Source organism: Mchenga conophoros, linkage group LG13 (genome assembly GCF_057382185.1).
Source record: "Mchenga conophoros isolate Kocher_MC1m ecotype Shallow Benthic linkage group LG13, M_conophoros_male_GT1.1, whole genome shotgun sequence".
NCBI lineage: Eukaryota > Metazoa > Chordata > Actinopteri > Cichliformes > Cichlidae > Mchenga > Mchenga conophoros.
This window is the reverse complement of record NC_140538.1, coordinates 20238717-20264523: the sequence shown is the minus strand read 5'-3', so window position 1 is coordinate 20264523 and position 25807 is coordinate 20238717. Positions and strand designations below refer to the sequence as shown.

General features: G+C 37.9%; 2 protein-coding genes across 6 annotated transcripts in view; one reads left to right on the top strand and one right to left on the bottom strand.

Annotated features, from left to right (window-relative positions):
* Positions 1 to 4424, bottom strand: part of LOC146561219 (uncharacterized) — a 106492-nt gene extending 102068 nt beyond the window's left edge. For 4 of the 5 annotated variants that reach the window (XR_014894849.1, XM_085297104.1, XM_085297106.1 and 1 more), the window contains exons 1-4: positions 3822 to 3937; positions 1338 to 1459; positions 648 to 722; positions 460 to 559 (exon numbers count right to left, since the gene is read on the bottom strand). Coding sequence is in view for 4 of the 5 variants with exons in the window: in XM_085297104.1 (XP_085153230.1) it covers positions 460 to 559; positions 648 to 722; positions 1338 to 1425 (263 nt within the window). In the remaining variant the exon portion in view is untranslated. Of the gene's footprint in view, positions 1 to 459; positions 560 to 647; positions 723 to 1337; positions 1460 to 3821; positions 3938 to 4327 lie in introns of those variants that run through there. The other variant, XM_085297105.1, reaches the window with a different exon arrangement.
* An 11405-nt stretch (positions 4425 to 15829) lies between these two features.
* The window catches only part of lmbrd1 (LMBR1 domain containing 1), a 48991-nt gene continuing 39013 nt past the window's right edge, over positions 15830 to 25807 (top strand). Inside the window, exons 1-3 of the mRNA XM_085297103.1 lie at positions 15830 to 15962; positions 17606 to 17782; positions 18628 to 18691. Of these exons, the coding sequence (XP_085153229.1) occupies positions 15897 to 15962; positions 17606 to 17782; positions 18628 to 18691 (307 nt within the window). The 5' untranslated portion in view covers positions 15830 to 15896. The remainder of the gene's footprint in view (positions 15963 to 17605; positions 17783 to 18627; positions 18692 to 25807) is intronic.

Sequence of the window (25807 nt, the reverse complement as noted above, 5' to 3'; positions counted from 1 at the left end):
TTAATTCTGTTCAAATTATTCTCCATCTACCAGCTCACCTCACTGCTTGCCCTTATTAGCCAAGGCAAATAGAACTATTGCTCTGAGCAGGGTGTATCTGGGTTGCATCAGTTCAAGCCTTCTGTGAAATTCAGTTATGGCTACACTGTTTATTTTTATTTAGATTTTCTTCAGCCAAATCCAAGAAAGCGAGCTCAAATTCTCATTATAGCCACCACAATAAAGACACACATTAGCAGTAAAATATCATAAGGTCCTGCAATATTTGAGTTATAAGAAATAAGCACATGAAGGAGCCAGAGAGCAATAGCCTGCAGCTCAATACTGATCATAGCCTTGGACACACATTTTTATAGCATGGTTGTATTGTGAGGTTTTCTCCCAGTGAACAATGCGAACATAAATAATGAAGAATGTACACACACATGCACCCCTAGCACAGATGTGAATGCTACCTACTTTGTTGGCTTAATAAGTGGACTGCTTCCTAATCGAAATGATGGCAGGTCTTCTGCGATTGTTCCCTTTCGGAGAAGAAACATTTCTGTGAGATCAAATCCTGCGGGACAGGATTACAATGCGTTACTAGATTTGAACAAGCCGACGTCTACATCCCCACAAAGCCACTGTGTTCATTCGGTACCTACCTGTGATTTCCAGGGGACGATCTAAAACATCAGAAAACCTGCGTTCCTCTACGCTCAGAGGGGGGCATGAGCCATCTAGGGGAAAGCAACCGAGAAATTGTTTGTGTTGGGTGCAGATGTTCATTTATATTTTGAAGCACTTTTGACTAGGATTACAGAAAAGACAGTGAATCCATCACGAAATAATTTCCACTGTGCATTTCTTGTAATTTTTTTAAGGCAAAAACTTCCTAAGGAGAAAAAACACATCAGACCAGAAAAATCAGTTAAAAGTTGTTGTTTTTTTCTGTTAATCTTTAAAAGTTTTGCTAGAACATTAAAAAAAAATGAAGAAACGAGAGTGTCGGATCCAATTTAGAGACGTGGCTACATCAACTTCACAAAAAATGAAATGGAGATCAGCTTTATGCATTTTGATTGTTGTGTAACATATTTATCAATCAAAAGTTTGGATTCAAGTAAAGTCATTGCAAACAAAAACCGATGAAGATGGATTTGGACACAGACAAATGTCTATTATTATAATAGAGTCTAAATATTTCTGTCTACATCTTCTTCAAATTGACATTAATAAAAGATCAGAGTCCAGAGCTAGTAGTTTATTCGTAAAATATCACCATCAATAATCTTATTTTGTTAAAAGGAATATGCTGTTAGGAGCAAAACGTTGCAGACAACAAACCCATGTACCTGATTGTTCGCTCACTGCCATCCCCAAAGCGCAAGGAATGGAATTTAAAGTCCAAAGGAGAGCAGTCCACCTTAACAAGCAAATCATGGCTCTGGCTCTAGAAAGCAGTCCACCTGAAAACCTGGATGGAAACAACATGGCTTTAATTTCAGCTTCACTTTAGTTAAGTTAAACAATGGATAAACACGCTGTATTACAGAGAATAGCCAAGAAAGCAATGAGCCCATTTTATTATAAGGATGCTATTATGTTGGGCAACAGTATCTTTTAATTTATTTGGATTCATTTAGCAATCTAGTGTAGAAAGTTGTTTACATTCAAGTGAGGAAGAAATAATATACACACATCTGTCACATTCTAATCACTTCTTTTCATTATTAGAAACATGACTCCATTATATTATATGCAAGTTGTATTATTGCAGAATTGAATTCAGCACTAACATGCGCCTGATTTTCCTGCTTTACCTAACTCACTTGTGCATTCAAATGTCCCTAAAGCCTTACTTTGGATTTATTTCCGTCACCATGGTGAAGCTGGCGAGTTGTTCGTTGTTTTGTTCTAATTAAGGTTTTCATACAGTGATGAATTCAGATGTTTATACCACAGCAGTGTTTACACTTAGCTATGTTTCTCTTTAAGTTCTGCTTATCCAGCGAGCCAAGCTTCTCCATTTACAGCTTGTAATCCATTCAGTCTGTTCATCTGCTCTCCTCTTTTTTAATCAATATTCCAAATTATATTTACAGTATGTGTGACAGTAATTGTACGATGGGTTTTATATGGGATTGGCTTCTTGATCATATTGCCACAGCCTTGATCTTTTATTTATGTAGTACTCAATCAACACTATGTTCTTCAAGGATATCACATGTGAGTATCAAACCTGGAAACCTCCAGTTACAACAAAGTCCCCTGAACCATTTCACTATGCTGCCAAACAAAATCTTCTGGATTACTCTCGTGCCATTGCAGAGGTGCCACACATTTTTTGGGTAGTCGCACTGGATGGTGAGTGTTTGCTCCAAAGTACAGTCGGTAAAGCACCCTCAACTTTAGTGGGCTTTTCAGACTAACACTTTTAGAAACGACTAGATTGCTCTGCCTGAAAAACTGGGGCGCTGCCAAAATAATGTTGACAGATGAACTCAGAAGGTAAAAGAATTTCGCATGGCTTTTTCAACGACTTTCAAGGACTTCAAGTTGTACAGGTTAAAAAGAATCTGAGTGCACTTGAGGTACTGTGCATGATAAAATCTCATGTTTTATTGTGCTATATTAAAATTATGCATTAAAAGTATGAAGTGACCTCCTAATGAATAAGCAGTTTGGAGGATTTTAAATTTGTGGCAGCGTAGTTGCAAAGACTTTATCTATTTCCACCATGGATGACAACTCTGAAGACATTCCTAAAAAAGATCTCAAAAGGCCCTAATACAGCTGCAGCAAATTAAGGTAATTCCAATATCTATCTTACAAAAAAGGCAATAGAAAGGCGTGTCATACATTTATACATACATACATAATTCCCATCCGCCCTTCAAGCCTTCCCCCACTTGATCATAAAGTTTTACATGCAGGCCTACAGTATCATGGCGCTCGGTAATGAAGTGGCCATGCCACTTCCTACAGCCAGTCTATGCAAGCGTCACAGGCAGCACAGAGGTATCACATTCCGTGTCTGCGTGGAGGAGTAATATTATTCTGGTCATTTCTGCAAATGCATGCAACAGACGCGGCTCTGCAGGCGGACCCTGCTGTCGCAGTTACTCCACACCTTTACAAATCGCAGTCATATTATCGAGGTCTGTGCGCGAGTTAAGCTGCAACTTTAAACCCACACGCTCCCCCCGGTGCAGCAGCATGGTACACAGCTGCTCTATATCCGCATCAACTAAACGGACACAGGGGCAGTTTAAGGTAGTTACACGGAGGCTATGAGCCCGTATGTATCACAGGCACCAGGCAAAACCGTGCGCACTTAAGTTGTTCGATCCATCAGTCATTCAGCCACTTTCGCTCAGAGGCAATAACTCAGTGCAACTATGCAATATTCAAAGAAGCGTGTTTCTATGCGCGACCGCTGATTGGCTGTGGGCTTTTGAGCATTTTTTTAATAAGTATGAAACGTAGCACTTGATATTCGTTCAGTGTTTAGAATATTACGTAATTTGCGGTTAACAAATAGGCAAAAGTGGTGCGTGTTTACTACTGCAGAGCTGCAAGAAAATCAGAAATAAGCCGTTTCTAAGGCATGGGTCCCAGCACAAGTTACACGGATGAAGCCGGGAGTTTAAGTAGGGAAACAAATAAAAAAAATAAAAAAACAAAAACACACTTTCATGAGAAAACAAGCAAAATATGCTCGCTAAAAGGGGATTTTCAATAAATTCACAAGCTGATTTCTACATTAAGCCGTTTTTTCTTCTTCTTTTTTAAAATTTTCGTTTACTGTGAAATTAATTTGATCCATAAGTACTTACAGTATCTGACAAAGTTTCCTCTAAGACGAAAACAGAGAAAAAAACCGCGACAAAAGCATAGTCCATGTGTGGATACGACCAGTCCGATTCCGGATTCCAAGACTTGGAAATAAAAGTCACAGTGGGATCGCCAGCCCGATCGCTGTCCTTATTAGTTGCACCGAGTGGCCCTCCCACTCTGTCATTATTACTGAAATGTTCACTGACAGAGAGTTCAGCAAACAAGACTAGCACACAGTCAAACAGCTTTGATATTCAGTAAAATAAATGCCCGATTGCAGTTCAAACAAACTGTTATTAAAAGAGCCAGGTGCGGGTATTGCACGGCGTTTGATGTATTATGATTTCATCAAAAATCCCCAATAAAGACCCTAAGCATGTGGCTTTACTTGATAGTAAGGTACTTTTATATTAGCAGTAATTAGAATTATCCAAGCCAAGCTTAAAAGTAAATATGTGCAGAATACAAAACGTGTCAACGCGTATTCATGCTGATCCATGCTTACCTGGCTATTCATCACTTTATAAAAAAGACGTTATGCTTTATTATAAAGCAGAATGATGAGCAGGTTTAATAAAGGCAGCTTTCAGGGGCAGTCCCTGTGCTACAGCAACAAACTCAATCCACATACTATTTTAGTTAGAAGACCCAAATGCCATGTTGCAATACTATACTGCTATATGGTAGCCAACAACTTATGTTTCAAATGCAGGTTTGACAGGCTTGTGAGCGTAGACTTTATCCAAACCTAGTGAGGGTTTGCTAATGTTTACCACTGTCCGAACTGAGTTTCGTCACATCCATATTATTGTAATCTCTTTAACAAAAAGAGCTGTCTTTGTTAAAAGTGTTGGTTGAATTAAAACTACTTAGCATCCTAAAGTTTTGTTTAAAGAAAAAGGTCAAGGCACCTGCTCAGTACAAACAGGTGTTCAAGATCCACACATGTAATTGTTTAGACAGATGATTTTCGTGCACCCTCCCCTTCACCACAGGGCCACACACTCCGAGATACACATTCAAGCATTGTGCTAAAAAGAAACCGAGACAAGGGCTTGAAAGAAATTAAAATTCAAATGAAACAGATGGCCAAATTTCTTTGTTTTAGCACAAACATTTCTTTAGAGCTCCTGTAGTTCTTTTAATTTTGAATCACTATAAGAACTTTTCTCATCTCATGCTTAAAAGTGTGACTTGGTGTGTTAGCACTGGAGTCACAAGAATCCAAATGTTGGAAAATTGTTTTGTGACTGTTAACCCCCCTCCTCCGTCCTTTTTTTTAATGAACTGATTTATTTTTCATCAGAAACAGGCTCTGTACCACCTCCAGTATATGTGTGTGTGTGATTTGGGTAAACTTACTCTTAAAGTAAAACCAATAAATAACGAAATAATGAAAATGACAAGGAGCCTTAATGGTCCTTCAGGATACACTGTATTTATCAGAAATACACTATTAAAAGAGTTTGCATCAGTCAATTTGAATGTAAGCTCTTTGTTTGTGTTATTGTATTATTTATAACAATAATTTGGTCTTACTCGGGAAAAATGGTTGTTGCTGTGGTAACCTAAAGGTGTTACTACTGGCAAAGCATATATACATTCAGCTATTGCAAAATTATTTATTTATTTATTTTTTTGGACTGCACCAGTTGCAAATAAGATTGCTTAACTTTATGTATTGGTAGAGCTGAGAAATACAATCCACTGAGTCCTACATCTATTAGAATAAGGAAATAATACAGTTTACAGTTAAATAATTATGTGCAAATACATAAAATGTAACCTTAAATATATAGAATTAATTCACTGTTAATTACTCAGGTAATGTCTGGATTGCATACCTAATTACTGGCCAGATTAGAGATCACAAATTAGGTCGAGAACTTTTAATAAAAGTCCAGCATATTCTGTTCCACAATCTTTGCTTGCAAAGTAATCCTCTCGCAGTGCTGTGAAAAGCCAAGCTGTTGCTGGGTTGCTGCTCTGTGGGCAAAGACAGATTGTGTGTGGTGTATGAGGTTGGGATTTTTCTTTTGCTATCCTAAAATCCTCAGTAAATCATAAGCTGTCAAAACTTTTCAGAAGCATTTCTTTGGGAGCTCCAATGAAATCTGCTCACGGTATTGTCTGCAGATTATCCAGAGTAATCAGGACATTATTTCAAAAAGACACATTGCTGCTGATGTTGTTTTGTCTGTGAGCAGTCCATTTTAAATTCTTGTCACCTTTCCTCTAAAGCATTTCTGAGGCAAACACAGAATTCTCAACAGGTTCCCGGATACATATATATATATTTTTTTCTCCATTAAAAATTGAAAACCTGAGGTTTTGCTGTAAACGGACACCTAGTCATCACTTTGGTCATCACGTTGACATTTATTCCCATTTAATATATTTTCTGTATAATTTTTAAAGAATAAAATGCATGCAACATGAACTGAGATACATGAAAATAAGTTATCAGTTCTTAAGTAGAAGTCACTGTCATTTAAAACTTGGAATACAAAAGCATTGGGGTTTTTTTTTTAAATCACAAGAGAATATCCCTCTAGATCTTTTTATAGTTATGGGGACTTGCCCTTTGAAATATTTTTTCCTGGCATTTCAGCTTTAATAGACAGTCAGGAGAGTCAGATAACAAAGGAAAATCGGGGTGGCAAGCGACAGATGCTCATGCTGATTCTGGCCCCAAGATATTAGGTTTACATGTTCAGTGCCCTTAAAAATAATAATAATAAAAAAGATTCAAAGACATTTGAGAGAAAGCGCCCTTTTAGAGATTTTTAACTCCTGTGATTTCCAGAGACTCAATCACACTACATGACCTAATCTACTGTTTTACTTGCAAGAGATGGTGTGGGTGGTTTAGGAAGATGACAGCTGAAAGCCATTTCTGCCTCATAAAAATGATTAATGTGTTATCATAAAAATGCAACAACAACAAAATGATAAACTAAAATTGTCTTTTGTTTCAGTTACAGTGATTTTTCACATCAGATGAGAAATGTTATCAATTGCAGCCTAGCAAATTCTTAAATTTTCACCTAATGATTGTAAAAACTTTCACAGAACTTCAGTTAAAATTAACAGAAAATAGGAACTACTAAAATTTGCACAACTGTATATTGCCTACATATACTAATCTACACAGCTTTAAGCATCATAAAATTGGGCAATTATACATGATGTACCTTGTACTAAGATAGACTAGCTAACTAAAGTAACAGGTGAAAACTCTCGAGTCTCTAGCTTAACCTTCACCCTTTCATCCTCTTTTTAGCTTTGAAAAAGCTTCTTTTGTCAAATCCCTCCAAGTTTTAACTTAGAGAATTAGCGAGCTACCATTGGTTGCTAACAATGACAAGCTGTGTAAACAGTGCGCCCATGCCCAGCGGTCAAACATGCTGCTTGAATATACAGTGGGGCAAAAAAGTATTTAGTCAGCCACCGATTGTGCAAGTTCCCCCACCTAAAATGATGACAGAGGTCAGTAATTTGCACCAGAGGTACACTTCAACTGTGAGAGACAGAATGTGAAAAAAAAATCCATGAATCCACATGGTAGGATTTGTAAAGAATTTATTCGTAAATCAGGGTGGAAAATAAGTATTTGGTCAATAACAAAAATACAACTCAATACTTTGTAACATAACCTTTGTTGGCAATAACAGAGGTCAAACGCTTACTATAGGTCTTTACCAGGTTTGCACACACAGTAGCTGGTATTTTGGCCCATTCCTCCATGCAGATCTTCTCGAGAGCAGTGATGTTTTGGGGCTGTCGCCGAGCAACACGGACTTTCAACTCCCGCCACAGATTTTCTATGGGGTTGAGGTCTGGAGACTGGCTAGGCCACTCCAGGACTTTCAAATGCTTCTTACGGAGCCACTCCTTTGTTGCCCGGGCGGTGTGTTTTGGATCATTGTCATGTTGGAAGACCCAGCCTCGTTTCATCTTCAAAGTTCTCACTGATGGAAGGAGGTTTTGGCTCAAAATCTCACGATACATGGCCCCATTCATTCTGTCCTTAACACGGATCAGTCGTCCTGTCCCCTTGGCAGAAAAACAGCCCCATAGCATGATGTTTCCACCCCCATGCTTCACAGTAGGTATGGTGTTCTTGGGATGCAACTCAGTATTCTTCTTCCTCCAAACACGACGAGTTGAGTTTATACCAAAAAGTTCTACTTTGGTTTCATCTGACCACATGACATTCTCCCAATCCTCTGCTGTATCATCCATGTGCTCTCTGGCAAACTTCAGACGGGCCTGGACATGCACTGGCTTCAGCAGCGGAACACGTCTGGCACTGCGGGATTTGATTCCCTGCCGTTGTAGTGTGTTACTGATGGTGACCTTTGTTACTTTGGTCCCAGCTCTCTGCAGGTCATTCACCAGGTCCCCCCGTGTGGTTCTGGGATCTTTGCTCACCGTTCTCATGATCATTTTGACCCCACGGGATGAGATCTTGCGTGGAGCCCCAGATCGAGGGAGATTATCAGTGGTCTTGTATGTCTTCCATTTTCTGATGATTGCTCCCACAGTTGATTTTTTCACACCAAGCTGCTTGCCTATTGTAGATTCACTCTTCCCAGTCTGGTGCAGGTCTACAATACTTTTCCTGGTGTCCTTCGAAAGCTCTTTGGTCTTGGCCATGGCGGAGTTTGGAGTCTGACTGTTTGAGGCTGTGGACAGGTGTCTTTTATACAGATGATGAGTTCAAACAGGTGCCATTCATACAGGTAACGAGTGGGGGACAGAAAAGCTTCTTACAGAAGACGTTACAGGTCTGTGAGAGCCAGAGATTTTCCTTGTTTGAGGTGACCAAATACTTATTTTCCACCCTGATTTACGAATAAATTCTTTACAAATCCTACCATGTGGATTCATGGATTTTTTTTCCACATTCTGTCTCTCACAGTTGAAGTGTACCTCTGGTGCAAATTACTGACCTCTGTCATCATTTTAAGTGGGGGAACTTGCACAATCGGTGGCTGACTAAATACTTTTTTGCCCCACTGTATCCTCTTATGTTCCAAGAATAAGGACTGAGCTGGCATAATTTTACCTTTTAATATTATCTAAACTGAAAAACATGCTCTCAAATTGTTAGCAAGACTTACACTGGCTAGCTTACAGTTAGCTATAGAACTTAGATCATTAGCATTTCTTTCCTTTATTTTTTGTTAAGTAGTTAGCTTATTACTTGTTAAATTATTTCAAAAGATTGCTGGTGAGGCAAAGAAATTTTTCTTAAGAATAGGAATTATATTTTTCTCAAATTCATTTAATTGTACAGACTATACACTAGACAAAGTGCAGGTAAATGATCAGGTTTCAAGGTGCTTTTACTACTAAAACATGCTTCAATACTTTTAACAAATCCGGTCACCATAACGTCTATATGTGCTAATTAAATTAAGGAATACATCTATCTTGTGGTAAGCTTAATATTAGTATGGTTAATAAGGACATTATTTTTTTCTTAATTTAGGTAGTGTTTCATTACTCATTTGATGGTGAAAAAAATGGGGGGTTATTAATGACAGAGCAATAATCTTACCAATTCCTCCTTTACATACATATTTACGTGTAAATGCAGTTTGTAAATAAAACAACACAACAATTTACTTCTTGTAATCTTTTTCTGATTTGCCCTAATACAATATAAATGCACTGAATTTCAAAATAATCTTACAGTACTCTCCTCTTTGTGCGTACGTGTTTCTGCCTGTGTCTGTTTTTCATAGATATGCACATGCATAACCTCGGCAAATACTACTGTTTTGTCAAGCACCTGTTTGCTTTGAATATAATACTAATCGCTGCTCTGAACCTTCATTCATTTCACTCTTGTTAAAGTGGTTTAAGCGCAAAACACCTGCCTGTTTTACAAGATGATTAACTAAATTGACATATGGCAAAGCACCAGACAAAAACATCATATTGTGTGTCACTAATCTGTATGCAGACATAACCACTGATGTGTACCTTTCATGTGCACATAAAAATCACAGAAGCTATTAAGGAGTGTGTTTATCATTTTTGAGAGCTCACCTGGGCATAAAAGCTTCCAGTATGCAGACAAAAAAGAAAATGAATAAAAAGATACAATAATGTGTCAGTTTTGCCTAGAGCTATAGATCTGTGGGGTATTTTTGTAATATGATCATATAATTGGCTTGCGTATTGAAAGCAGTGAAAGAAAATCAGTTGGTTGCCAACTGACTGTCTGCTGTCTGAAGTTGGGCTTTAATGTGGTACGTACAACCAGTAGGCATCAGAATTTTAAATTAACTACTCCTATGTTATTATTACACCAATGGCATTGCATTTGACAAAAAACATTAAACACTGGAAAATATTACAGTGTGTTGCACCTACTTTGTTTGTATATGCAACATTCTGCTTTGCAATTGTGCACTTTTTTAAAATATGTCTGTATTGGGAATTTTCTACAGCCACTGAGTCACTTTACATAAATTTGCTTGTGATGGCCAACTTTATAATATGCAAATGATACACACCCTCTGTCTAGGCTAGGTAAGGTAAAGACAAGAAACACTCAGCATTGTAAAACTATACACGCACGTGCATTCTGGGACCCCTTAGTACCAGCTGAGGATCATTTAAATGCTACCAGAGCTGCTGACTATGTCTATCCCTTTATGACCACAGTACCTATCTTCTGTTGTCTGCTTCCAGAAGGATACTGAACCATGTCACAAAACTCAAAACATCTCAAACTGTTTTTTTGAACCTGACATTGAGTTCACTGTACTCAAATGGATTTCACAGTCAGCAGGTCTCAATCCAACAGAGCACCTTTGAGAATAAAGAGAAGAAAAAGACCTTGTTCATCTATTATTACATAAACTTGAAGAGATTTCCCATTTTAAATTGACTCTTTCATTATAAATAATTTAAGATTTTTAATGGAATATCTATATTGGCATACAAAGGCCAATATCCTGTGTGCTAGTGACACACTGTGTACCTAATGCAAGTGCGTCATAGTAAGAGACTGATCGATAACAACGATAATAACAATGTGATTAGTCAAATGAATACATATATTTGTATACATGTATATATACATATATACAAGTTTGAGAAGATATTTTTTAGCACAGCTTTGCAATTTTCTTGCAAAAAGACAAGAAAATACAGCACTGACTAGCAGAATGACTTTAGGAAGTTAGGTGAAGGAATACAAAGAGCCAGAACACCTGCACCTACACCTGCAAAGAAGAAGGTGGTGCTTGATGAATGGAACAAATGCAGTACTTTGATCCGGGAGAGTAGATGTAATGTGTGGGTTTTTTTTCAGTGTTTAATAAGATTTAGGCAACAAACCTATATGTGGTCAGGTTAAGAGGTCAGGAAATAACGTGTTTTAACTTTGCCAGAAGATTTCAGAACAGCTGCCTTTAGTTATTCTCCAAATGTTTCCCTCAAGCTGTAAACCTATGACCTCACAACGGCATGGCTGGTCTATAGCGATGAGAGTGATGAAGCGACACTGATAACAATTTAGCAAAATAACCAACAAAGCTATAAGACCATGAGCTCCACCTGTTTTCTGACACAATAAGGAGGAGACTTCAAAGTTTACAGGGAAACAAAGACTATTTTGGCAGTACGCCTTGTGTTCTTCAGATGAATAATAAATGTCAGAATCAGAAGAAAGTGGATGATGGGTGAATGTGATGCTATAATTTAACTGAAGCTGAAGAATAAAGGGGAAAGGAAACAGCTACTGTTATAAAATCAAAATACACATTAAAAAGAAAAGTCTACTTAACTGACAGAAGTATGAACAATGGCTTTCCTTTTTTCTTTTCTTTTCTTTTTTAAACAGCAAGCCCACTTTTAATAGAATTTGGTAGATGGTCTCCATTGGGGCACATTGCCAAACAGCACTAAATAAAGGCATTTGCAGTTTTGAAAGGTTGCATGAATTAAGCAGACCTATATACCTTCCCTGTGCAAGTGAATAATGGGTATATCTTTCATTAGTTTAATTAAAATTCAGGGGCATAAATGAAGCTTAGATATAGGCCTATTGATTTTAGAGAGTTGAATTTATAAGTGTCCAAACCAGTAGTGACCAACTAATTAACTGGTAAGAATGTTCTTCATTACAATTAGTTGCAGGCTAATTTCCTCAATACAATAGATAGCTGGTGCTCATAGAGATGTATTATTTTCACTCTCTGAAACGTTAGAGTCTCAATGTCACCATAGGCTGCTCCAGTGTTCCCCTTGCAAAAGTAATTACTCACGTAATAATTTAAATTTGCTACAGTAATTCCATACACGGTGAAGCATGGCTGCACATTCCTTGCCTATTGTAATTTAAGAAACAATATAGCTCATAAATGGAGTAGATTTATTTTACCTATTGCACTTAAAAATGTGAAAAGGGAGCCAGAATGAAAAGATGAAAATTCTTTATAGTGAGATAGCATGGGTTTTTGCATGCAAGATAAATTTGATAGGAACTGAAAGAAATGGTGAGTAGCCTCTCAGAAAAAAGAAAAAAAAAATCCCGAGCACATTGTCACAACTCACACAGAGTCTAGAGTCTGGAAAAGTTTATATAGTCCCAACACTGCACAGGTTTGGAGCCCACAGTCAGCTGTTTTGAAAACGTCAGTGACATAGCTTTGAGGAGGCTACAGCTCCTCTAGTCACTAAAATGAAAATAAAATGAAAAACATTGTCTTCCTGTTATTACACAGATATTACAGGTAGAAAAGTAACTATTTGCTGTATGTATTTCTGAAGCTTAGGTGAAAAATTCAACAAACGCGTCAGACACATAAAACAGACCAATGTAAGCGCCTATATGACGGTTATGTACACAATCAAGTTACCAAAGCCAAGAATAAAAAGAATACGGTCATAAAAGGTACTCATCCAGTGAGCCACTGATCAGACATATACTCTATACTAAAAGTACTAATTAAATTACTTTGATGGAGGCTAATTAGCTATATGGGTCTTTACTGAAAATACACTTAGCTTAGGGAATACTTTCAGCACACTGACTATGGTGGTGTGGAGAACTGCAGTGTACAATTAACAGGTATACTCCAAAGATAGGCTCTACAAGAGAATGCAGCTTCAGGTGCACTGCACCCTGATTTCTAAAGCCACACTTTCTCCCGTTCAGCTAATTTAATGCTTAATGAACCAGATAAGTTTTCCAAATACACTGGATCAGTCCTGAATGTAAATTATGCTGCATATAAGTCTGAAAATGCACCAGCTCATAGATGCTATTTGACACTTTACAGACAATTCCTTGTACCAGAAGAGCATTTGCAGGAAAAAAAAGAAAGCAGAGAAAAATAAAAATAATGGGATACAAAGAAATTATATAATTTCACAAGAATATTTAAATGGCAGTCTCCCAGTTCAGCTTACGTGCCATAACTCAAGGTTGAGACAACTGGATAGCCTATTTGTCCCTCAAGTAAGCCAAAATGCACTCCTGTGGTGCAACCACACAGGGTTGGGTTGCCCCATAAGCTAACAAAGGTGTTACATTGGTGGGTCTTAACGAAATACATTCAGATTGTTAACATAACCACAACATAATAAGAATAGAGGTGTTACTTCTTTTTTTAAATCTTCCTGCTAGAGCAGGATACTGTATCACATGAAGTAGGCAAAGGAATATGAATATGAGAGGTTAGAATGAAAATATTTCTGACAAAAAGAACAAATAACTAGTAACGCTTCATGGGCATTTAAATTACTCTAACTATTGCAGACTGCCTGTGTTTGTATCAGTGATGAAACACACTGCGCTGGAGTTATATAACAGCACAGATTCATTGCAGCCATTCATATTGAGATGCTTCAGCATAATGCATCCTCTTACTGAGTGTTTGGTGGTTGTTTTCCTTTCAGGACATCACAGGCCAACTTGAGATTTTCCCTTGAGAGTGTCTTTAAGAAGATTTAATTGTATATAATGGTGGAAAGTTGTTGACTGACTGACCTTCTGCTAATGAGACAGGTATTGTGTTGTAATGAATAATCTCTGGTAAGAAGGTTCTTGTGCATTTCTGTTTTACTTCATGTGCTGCATTTAAAGTGTAAAAAATACTCCACTATATCACAGGAAGTTACTTTGTTTTGTTTTAAACAATTGATTGGCTTATAAAATACTGAAGGCTGTGAACTTTTGCATTATGGACAATGAGTGCATAAGCTATTATAGTTAGAATAGCCTGACCTCGACTTCAGCAGCATTAGCAATTCTGCTTTCAGGCAATATCGATCTAATAATATACAATCTATCAAATGCCTGACATTACTTAGTTTCCCTTTTGCCGCCAGAACAGCTCTGTTATGTCAGCCCACAGACTTTGGCCCTCTGGCTGTGTTCTGTGGTGTCTGCCGCCTGATTTTAGCACCAGATCATTTGGGTTCTGTAGTTTGCTGCAGGAGTATGTTGCTGTCAGAGAGTGTTGTTGCCGTCGGGGTGTGGTTGTTTCTGAAGCAATGTTTGGGTGTATGCTGCCTGTCAAAGTGACATACAGTACTGCTTAAAAGTGTCAAGCTACTCCTCATTTCTTTCTATTTTGCCTCCAAGGAACCAGGCTTTCTTCTAAATTTTTTAAAGTGATCTTGAGCAGTAGTTCTCCAGGACATTTGAAGGTTTTTCGAAAATTTACATTGGACACCAGCTGTTTTTTCATTCATATTTATGCAGTATTAATGCAGTATGCAGTGTGTCCTTAAAAATATGGTAAATGAAGGACAAAAACAGAAGTGGCAGGTCTAAAAAAATATCTTCACTAGATAAAAAGTGAAAATCATGCTCTTAAGAAACAGGAAATTAAACTCCGACACAGGACCTGAGAGATGCATCTAGCTCTTGAGTTAATCCATCTACTGTTTGCTGAAGTCTCATCAGAAATGGTATCCAAGGAAAGTTGGCTGTTGAGATGCCATTCTTAAGACTGGGAAACAGGCATCCCAAACTATACAAGAACTCAAGAGGGACTCTGGTAAGTGTTGACAGCCTTCTGTAAAATACTGTGGAGGCTCTATCATGGCTCTATCAGCCAGTGGTGTTCAGGATCTTGTCAAAATTGATGGACTGATGAATGCAGAAAAATACAGTCAGGTAAACGACAATGTCCCCCAAACACACTGCCAATGCAGTAAAAGTATACCTGGAAAGAAAAACACACAATAGAACAATATCATGGATTGGCCTCCCCAGAGTCTGGACCTCAACAATTCTTAAGCAGTGTGGGATCATCTTGACGGAAAACAGAACAAAAGGCAACATCCAAAGAAGAGCTTTGAATGTCCCCCAAGAAGCCCGGAGAACTATTCCTCAAGACTACTTAAAGAAATGACAAGAAAGCCTGTCAAAGAAGGTTCAGGCTGTGCGGAAGATTAAATGTGATCATGTTTGATTTTCAAGTTCACTGCTTTTTGCCTTACATGCTGTATTCCTATTTATAAGAGCATCAATAACAAAAATTGCAGCCAGTATTTCCCATTTTACTACCAAAATATACAAAAATTAGTTAGCTCAATACTTTTCCAAAGTACTGCACATTAATGTCAGAATCTAAGTCTTGCGGAACATCGCAATGTAGCAAGATGATCAATGCTAACCCCTTTATTGGTGATGTAAGCCATAAATAGCAGCAATAACAAAATGCCAGAAATTCAGTTAAAAGAACATTTAGTTGAACATTCAGTCTTTTTAAAGTTAAAGGCAATATTTTTCTTGTTGAATACTTTTTCCCCTGCTGATGGGAGTTTTACAAAACTATACAGATTATACCTGGAGCATAAATATTCATTTACTCACTGGGTGTTTTGTGTTGCTTCTAGTCAAGAAGCAGACTAGACTAGACGTGTTGTATTTTATCACACATACTTAAATTCTGCACATCACGATAAAAATCTACGATTATCAGTTCAGCATTGACGCTTGAACGCGCTTCCTGCGGAGACGTCACGGTCAGCTGCCCGTCTCTCCACCGTGGTGACGTTAACAGGAGCACGTGGGTTTGTTATTGCAGGAAGTGAAGATGGCGGCTCAGTCGTTGCTAACAGAGTCTGTGCTCGGGTGGTCTATTTTCACCGTTATACTGTTGGTAAGGAAGCACGACATTACGTAGTCGCTTTATAAAGTAGTGGAGCGGTAAACGGTTAGCCCGAGTTGTGCTAGTAGGCAAATTCGTTGCTTTAACATCGGTGTTAATCGGCGCAACATGGCTACAGCGCATTAACGCCAGCACTGTCTTTGGATTGGTTTTAGCTAACATTAGCCGTGACACACTTACAGGCTGTCGCCCTATAAGAGGCTTTCAGTGAACTGTTTAGAATATTTTGGTGTTGCGTACTGTTAGTAACATTGGAATTGTTAAACACCACTTTGTGGAGAATAGGAATCTGGTATTGTTACTTAATTTCATAAAAATGTAACATCCACGGTTAGATCTTTCCTGTATAAAACCACCCAGCTGTACTGTAAAGTGTCTCCTTGTTTTTAAACGCACTGTTTTTATTACAAATAAATAAGTGCTGAAAGTGGAAAAACTACATTAACCAACCTTAACCAAAGACAACTATGTAGTTTTCTCCCCCCCCCCCCCCCCCCCCCCCCCCCAGCAAGACATAAATTGAGACTTCTGTAGTGGGCTACTTAAATGAATGTCTTAAAATTGTTCAGCTTGATAATCTGCAGCCCATTTTAGCCCTCATTATCCCAAATGTCATTCATACCCACATCACATGGCTAAATTACAAGTCCTCCAGAAGAATGGCTGGATGCCAATAAATTGCTCTGTTTTTCTGCCCAGTACTAAGCAACCCTTTTATTTCAGACCTCTCAATGGGTCTTATTTGGATGCAGAGCCTTTCGCCATTACCTGGCAGAGCAAGCAGCCGGAGGCGTAAAGCTGTGGGCCTTTAATTGATCCTGTCTGCGAATGGCAGCCCTTAAGCTGAAGGGGCAAGTGTTTGCAGTGTCCTCACCTCTTAAAGCACATGTGCCTGGAATATGACCTTGTCATTTTGGAGCCCATTTATTGCTTTTTTGTCTAATGAGCTTCTCTCCCATTACAATGTCAATTTCTCTCCTGTTCGTTTTTTCCCCTTTAAACGTTGAACAGCATGATAATACATGTGTATGTTATTACTTAATTTAAACAATCTTTTAAAAAGTGTACCACTCGTATCACCTTTCTAGTAAGTCTGTTTATTTTGCTTCTTACGAAATGAAGACTTTGTGTTATTGCCTGTCACTCTGAGAAGGGAGTATGATATAATCGGATCAGCTCCTCCAGAGCACCTGCAGTCAGGCTTTTAAAGTTACATAATGCCCTACTTGTTGTTTTAATACTTAGATTTCAGTTGTTTTGTTTTTGTGTTATAAGTGGTGTGTTTTACATTTCAAGGATATATAACACTACAAAGGTAGACTTTGTTGCAAGGTTATTGTATTATGCAGCATAATTTTACTGATTTCCAACCTCTAGTGTGTTGCTTGTTTGCTTCAGTTTGATTTTTATAAACCCTGTTGACATTTTGCAAATTAAATGCAAATGCCACCTTGTTCAAGCATTTAGTTGATTGAATTTACTTCTGTTTTCTTTTGCCTTTACATGTAATAGAGCTCTGTAAGCCAAAAGTGTTTTTGCTGCCCTATTATTTATTTTAAGTGTTCCTCGTGACGACATTATTAAACCTTTGATTTATTTGAATTACTGGTTTTTTTTTGTTTTTTGTTTTTAAGGTAATTCTCGTGTTCTGTTGGATCTACATTCGGAAATTTCAAAGTCGGCGGGAGAGTGAAGTTATTTCAACTATCACTGCAATATGTGCTCTGGCTATTGCTTTGATCACGTCTGCACTTCTACCAGTGGACATATTCCTTGTTTCTTTCATGAAGTATCCCAATGGTACTTATAAGGTTAGTATTTTGTTCTTCAACCTAAAATCTAAATGCATTTCTCAGTTGGATTTTTTTTGTCTTATTGTTGCTTTTGAATAAAGTCGCCAGACAATTTATTAGGTATATGTTGCTAGTGCAGGATTAGAACTTGTTTTGCCTTCAGAGCTACCATGAGTCCTTTGGGCACAGATTCAGAAAGTTGTTAGAAACATTCCTCAAAGATTTTAGTTTCATATTAACACGATAGCATCGCACAGTTGCGGGTTTGTTGTCTGCACATCAGTGAGTTGGGAAATCGAGACTCAGGCCAGGCAACATTTTCCCTTCTGCTCACTGGATATTTGCTCTTTTTCTCGTCATTCTGTATAAACTGTGTGAGATTGTTGTAGATCAGCACCAGTTCAAAATCACTTAAATCCCCTTTCTTGCCCATTCTGATGCTCAGTTTAAACTTTAGCCGTTTGTCTTCCCCATGACTGCATGGCTAAAGTGGCTTTCATGCAATTGGCTAATGGGGTATTTTTGTTAATGAACAGTTGATTAGCAGTTGGATAAAGTGGTCAGTAGGTGTACATCTACATCAAGATGTGTAATATGTTCAGTGTGTTTAATAGTATTTTTGTTTGAACATTAGGTAATTTGTTGCTTTGTGTGATTGTAAGCTGCTAAATCATTCATCACTGCAATATTTTTTCTTTTGTCTCAGGCTTAAGTTTTATGGTATTTATTTAAGCTGTCATTCTAAATACATTTTTTGAGAACTATTATTGCAAACTTTTTTCATTTATTGTTATACATGAGTCATGAATCAGCCTTGTTACAAATGTTAAAATTAATATTCATAATTGGCTTTCTCATGGCAGGAATGGGCAGCAAACAATGAGACAAGAGGGCAAATTGAAGATACTGTGTTGTATGGATATTACAGTAAGTATATTTTTTTTCATAGTTTATGTGGGTAATAAACTCAGACAATGAAAATTGTTGACATTTATGTCATTATGTGAAAATAAAATATAGTAAACACTTAAATTATAAAAGGATTATTAACTGCACAGCGGTTAAGTTTGCGTTGTTTTCAATGTTTGCTTTTGAGTTATTTACTTTTCTTACATGATTATAAGTGTGTTACGTCATTATTTTGATCTTATCTCTGCTTTGATTTGAATGAGGTGCCAGTTCAATTTTGATAACACCTGGGGCCTGTCTCATCTATGCAGCAGTCCTAGAGGGTTAGCAGTCTAACTCTGGAAATCACATAGGCTCTTTGTTTCCCACACTGGTGACTCATTTTCACACAGGGCATCTCTCTGTAGTAACTTCGACTGCAGAGCTTACCTGCTCTGAAGCTGCTTTAGTCAGGCTGTGACTTGAGGATATATTTAAAGCCCAAACAATAGCTAACTGTTTCTAAAGCATCATCTGGCCTTTTTAAAGACCAGCTTTTCATCACAAATTCGGTTGAATTCAAATTTGAGTTTTTGTCACAGGGTTATGTTGAAGAACGAAAACAGTTTTACATGATTATTCTGTAAATCAGATCTATCAAACATTTATTGTGTTTCTGGGCAATATGCCAGTTTTGGTCATTAAAGAAAGTCGTATCTGTTAAATAGCACTCCACTTAGGTTTGTCCTTTGTAGCAATAAACAAATTGAATTTACTGTTACAAATAAAGTGCCTTTCCAATCATTTGGTTCCACAACCCTGGGATTTTTAACAACGTAAGAGTTGAAAATTAGGTAATTTATTTCGTAAATTTACATACTTGTGTAATGTCATAGTATTTACTTTAATAGCATATGTTTGTAATACTTTAATGTGCCTTATTTTGTGTGTTGTAGAGAATGTGTTTTTTTTGTTTTACTGGGACCAAGTTCATAATGTATCAAATATGCTGCTTGCTGAGTTGGTCATACAGGTTTCTGCCTTTTGGTTACCAACTCTTCATGTAAAATGGCAGGAATTGACAAGTTGTTAAACAGGTTTACAAAACCGGTCAGTCTGTGATGAAGTCACATGACCATATGGACCATTTCAATGATAAGGATGTGATGCATACATATACTTTTACTACAGTCTTCAAAAGCAATTGATTTTCCAATTGCTGCTTGACAGTATTTCAGCTAAACAACACCTGATGTGTGATATTTTTTTTTGTTGCATAATGTGTTGTATATTTTCAGAGGCATTTTAGCACCAGGACTTGATGTTTTAATAGCAGCAGGATGTAGTTTTAGGTTTCTAGCTAGCTGGGAGCCTTCTAGCTAGAAGGTCTTCCTTGATAAAGACATTATCTGGTGATATATGTTCCTCCAAAACTTGATCATTTAGCATTAATGATGCCTTCACAGTTCTGCAAGTGACCCATTCCATGTGTCCTTTGCTGTCTTTTGAAATGTGCCTGAATAACTAGCTGGATTAGTGTCTCTCATCTCTGGCAGAGAAGACTAAGTGTCCATGATTTAAAAAAAAAAAAAAAAGCTTAAAGCTTTAGTCATCCAACAGTTGGACTGTGTTCTACTTTGCTGCAGTTCATCTTAAATGAGATAAAGTTCAGAGGGTCAGAAGCTCTCTCTTAGATGCATAATGACTTTACAGTACTCCACATTTGTAGTGTGACAGTGGGGGATAAAGTCACAGTGCACATCTGTGTGAATGTAGCCAAGCATCCTTCTCACTTGATGGCTTGGTCACTGGACACTTGTCCATGGAAGAGTACTGTCCTCTCGGACAGAGACCAAATCTAATCTACACTGATAATTCTTAGAATGAAGGCTGACTAAGTTTGATACAGAAGTTGATGTCTGATTTTAAGTTTGAGGTACATGAAAGTGATGAGAACCTCCAGGAATTGACTCAAACGTGGCAGGAGTGCTCTAAGTGGTGCACAATGAAAAAACTTTGAAGGGGATAGCAACCGGATTTAAATTATTTTTAGTTTATTGCTTTTTATGAGCGGAGATGTAATTTTTTTTGATTTCTTAGCTATGGCTTTTTTCATGGCAGAGATTTAAATTGCAGTTATGAATGCAGCGAAACTCTACTTTCTGGTATTAATTTCAAAAGTGGATTTTTAATGCAGTTCCACCTGAGGGCCTCACAGATATTTAATATTACTTTTGAAGAGAAGTCTTTGCAGACACTTCTCTGGATACTCTAAATCTTTTCAATATTATGTACCAATACATTTTAGACTTTGGGGTTACTATATTCATAGTGGAATTGACATTAAGGATGGCACAAATGAGAGCCTGTTTGTTTAAAAAAATAATAATAATTATAATAATAATTATTATATTTTGGGGGATTTTTTCTTGCATTCTGTGTATTAATCCAAAACCTACAAAATCTGCAGATAGCTTGATGGCTGATTATTCAACAGTACTTCTTTCCACTTCTTTGTTCACCAAGATTTATTTGATTTGCTTGTTGTAGTTGTCACACTTAGCTTGTATTTATTGACACTTTGTTTTTGGCTTTGTTTGACACTGGGTTGCATCATTAGGAGGTTTTTTTGAGCATCTTGGACTAATCCTGTTTGATTCCTTTGCTATGAGAAAGGGCAGGTCTAGTCTCCAAGGATGACTCTGCAATTCCAGTTGCTACGACCCGTCTAGGGCCAGGCAATAACATGAGTGAGGCACCCCCCCCCCGCTTTACTAGTCCCTATGGACCCCAAAGCGCTTTACACATTCAGTCATTCACCCATTCACACACACATTCACACACTGGTGATGGCAGTCAAGCACCAGGTGTGGCCACAGCCACCCTGGGGCGCACTGACAGAGGTGAGGCTGCCGGACACTGGCGCCACTGGGCCCTCTGACCACTACCAGTAGGCAACGGGTGAAGTGTCTTGCCCAAGGACACAGCGACCGAGACTGTCCAAGCCGGGGCTCGAACCGGCAACCTTCCGATTACAAGACGAAAGCAGGAGCATCAACGCTTTAGGGTGAGCCAAGGCCAAAATAACAAAAACAAATCTACACAAATCTCGCACTCCTGACCTTACCAAAACAAAGTCAAAAATAAAGACAGTCTGACCTCCTTAACTAATTCAAAACAGGAGAAAACTGGTGATCAACAGCAGCTCACCCCTAACCACTCCACTTCCACAACTTCCAAAACAGCAATGCAGCCAGCGGCTGCCACAGGTATACTGCTGGGTCATGAGGAGAGATGCGAGAACCTCTCCCGCCACGGCACTCCGGCCTCCTTTTAATGGGTGGGTCCTCCAGCTGGAACCAGTCACGTCGGGCTGTATATCCACGCACCAATCGGAGCAGGGCCCTGGCACAGCTGAATTAACATAAACAGATACATTAATTGCACAAAACAAACACATGAAATGCAAGTTCGTAACACAGTATTTGTATGTGGTTGTAAATCATGGACAACATCCAGACTTTTTGACTGATAAATTACAAGCTTAAAACTGTTGGTGCCTCAGAAATGTCTTCATGGTCGTTATATTAAAGGATAACACAAGTTGTCCTTGTTGATAGCAAATTCAGTCATGCCAAAGTCTCTAGATCGTGTGTTTTCTAACAGATGCTAGCTTAAAGTGGCTGTCAGCAACACTGTTGTATACCGTCTGTTAAAAAATGCCAAATGCAAGGACGACAAGCTGTCTCCATGCCCAGGCAGTCCCCTCAAAGAAACCACTTCCTCTGGCATAATGACACCCTCCCTCCAAAATCCAAAAAAGGCACAGACCACAGCACTGCCCCTCAGCATTCAGGCCATAATATATTGTGCTCTAAACATAAACTTATGATTTCATACATAAGGATGACTTTTTTCTTTTGCTATCTATAGTTTGGATTAGACATCCCCCTAAATGAAACCTTGCTTTATAGAGATTTAGAAATATGAATAATTCATTAGGCTTAGTCTTCAATGCAGGGCTGTGTCAGTAATTTAATTCATTTAATGGCCAAACTGCCTGGAAACCATGTTCATGGTACAGTAGTTACACTCAAGATGTGTTTCCCAAATTAAAGCAAAAGCACATATAGTTGGCTTAATAATTGGTTTAGTACATCTGGTTGGAGCCTTTGAGAGAAAATCTTAAGTCACAATTTCTGTAATTGCTTTGAGTGGCAGCTAAAATTGCTGGGTTTTATGTAGCACTTCATATTGTGATGCTCATTCCACACAGTTTTATAGGTTACTACATGTTTTATATTGTGTGTTAAGTAGGCATTATATGCTTTTATGTCATTCAAAGAGCAAAAGAGAGGCTTTTTTATGTGCATAATGTTATTCAGCTGAAAAGCCATAGACGTTAAAGTCAGAAGAGGGGTAGGGAAGAAGCTTGAAGGAATTTGCTGTTTGCTTCAAGCATGTGCACATGTGGTCAGAGCTGTGTAAGTATATGCTGTGCTTGTAACCTTTGGCTGCTGATATGGAAGGATGTATACTTGTAAAACTGCCTGGAATACAAAAGTCCCAGCCTTGGAGTTTAGATTGATAATGGGTTCTGTTCGTTTGGAGCAACGTTTTGTTCAATCGTAGCACATTTTGAATATTGGAATTGAATTATGAGCTCAGCGGTGCAGAATATTAACCTGTCACACTGACATGTTCCTCAGTTGATTGTACTTGTTGTTCTGCTGCTTTCTGCTGTACCAAACATAAGATGACTGTTGGTCATATGATGTGAGATTTTTACAGATTAGCTCTCCAGTCAGCTCTACCTTTCTACCTCCTTTTTTTTTTTTTTTAACTCAGAAGGGATTCATGATACATCATTATGTGATAAAATGTCTACTGTGACTAGGTGCTTGTGAAGATGACGGCATGAGAGGACTGTGCTGCGTCTTAGCAAAGTCATACTTTGCTGAAGGCTGCAGCATGAGACTGAAAGTGAAAATACGCTGAATCTAATTTTAGCTACATAGTGCATTTTGTTATCGGTGTTTATGTAGAACTAGACAGATTTGGTTTTTATTTATTTATTTATAACGGCCATCACTTTATTATTTGCCAGTAGGTGGAGACCTAGCTCCATGTTTATTGTGTGGACAGCTTCCTTTCAAGTGTAACTTTTAAAGATGAATTTTCCTTAAGGCAACATTTGATAGCACTGTCCATTTGTCTCTTCACAAATAGTATAATTACAGGGTTGACAGAGATTTCTATTTGTACTGGTGATGCATGTTTTTCTCTGAAGTAGACTGTTTTATATTCATTGGTGGTCACAGTTAATAAGTATGTGCATGTCCAGTGATTTGAAGAACTCCCCGTGTTTTATTTATTTGATCTTTAAAATAATTTGATGGCTTTACATAGCTGTCATTTGGTTCATTTCTGCTGTTTTATTATTATTATTTTTAAAGTGCATTTTCTATGGACATGCTTCTCTGCAGCCACATTTTACTTTATAATCAGCCTTAAGAGTTTTACAAACATAGGGTAGTCATAGAATTGCAATTATAGGGTTGGAAAATTCTGTTGTAGCCTTTTCTTTCTTTCTTTCTTTCTTTCTTTCTTTCTTTCTTTCTTTCTTTCTTTCTTTCTTTCTTTCTTTCTTTCTTTCTGATAAACCTTTTCACATGAATGTTTTCTCTTTTTTTTTGTTTTTTTAGGAATCAACATAATTGTACAGAATCAGTGGGAGCATTTGCCATTGTGGCATTTACAGGTTACTTCAAACCATTTTTAAAATTTATCTGTGTGTTCATGTTAAGCTTTTGCTCAAGCAAATGTTTCATTTTATATTCGATCTCAGAGTAAATGCGCGAGTATAGAGTATTGCACAGGGGGCACTTTGAGCAAAAACCTGAACAGCAGTGATGAAAAGGTAACAGCTATATCAGAATACATCTGTAATGCCAGAATCAAGATTGAACCATTACTTATTAAACTCTGCAGTTGCTCACAAAGTCTACACGGTGTACTATTACATTCAGTGTACCTTTTAAGTCGACAAAGGGGAAGAACGTCTGCAACAGAAACAACCACTTCCTTTTAGAGCCCAAATACCTTTTTGTGATCTTTGATGAACCCTAAGTTTGAAAGCTTAGCCTTTCAATCTCCTTCCTCTGTCCATTTATACATTTCCTTGGACTGCTCAGTACTTCAAAGCAGTGGTGCATAAGACCCTTAAGCAACAGGGCAAAATACCCCTGGGCCCTTTAAATAAATCATTGGCTTTCTCCCTGCCTTTTTTTTTTTAATGCCATTTGTGGAAGAGAAACTAGCGAGGAAGGAGTCCTCTTGCAAATACACTAACAATAAGTTTCTTTTTTTTCTCTGTGATTTTTTTTTTTTTTTTTTTGGTCCACCCACATGTGCAGAGTGAATTTTATTGTAAAGTGGTAGCCTAATGCTTTTTTTAAGAGCATTTCTGAAAACACTGACAAATTGTAGTTTTATTTTGGCAGTTTTATGTGATACAGAGGGGCCTTTGACAATTGAAACATAGTCACACAAGGACAAGAAACAACCCAGGTAGCAGCTTTTCTGCTCCCTTTTTCCCAGTTCAAAATACTGACACAGATTTTAAGTGAACACTTAGCCTCACCTTGTATCGTATACAATAGAAGAGGTAAAAGGGGTCATCAGCTAATTCGAGCGCTAGTGGTATGAACCCCCGGCTTCTTCAATCCACACGCCAAAGTGTCCTTACGCAAGGTACTGATGGTGCTGATCTGAAGTACCTTGAGGACAGAGCTGATGAAAATTTAGTGTGAATGCAGCCAGTCCCTTTTTTCGTATGCATTCAGTTTCACATTACCCTCTTTCCTCAAAGTGTGTGTGTGTAATGAGGTCTGCTGCCAGCTGGAAAAAGCTGGGGTTTCTGTGAAAATATGAGAGGCCTATGCAAATCCTACATATTCAACATAAAGAACTGAAACCTGTAGAATAACTTGGAGGTTTCCAGAGTGTCTGTCTTAAGTTGCTGCTTGTTGCTTTAGTGGACTTTAAATATTGCTAAATGGTACTTATATAGCACTTGAAATGATCAGTTGTTAAACTTTAGGGTTCAGTATCTTGCCCAAGGACACTTTGACAGGCAGACTAGAGGAGCCATGG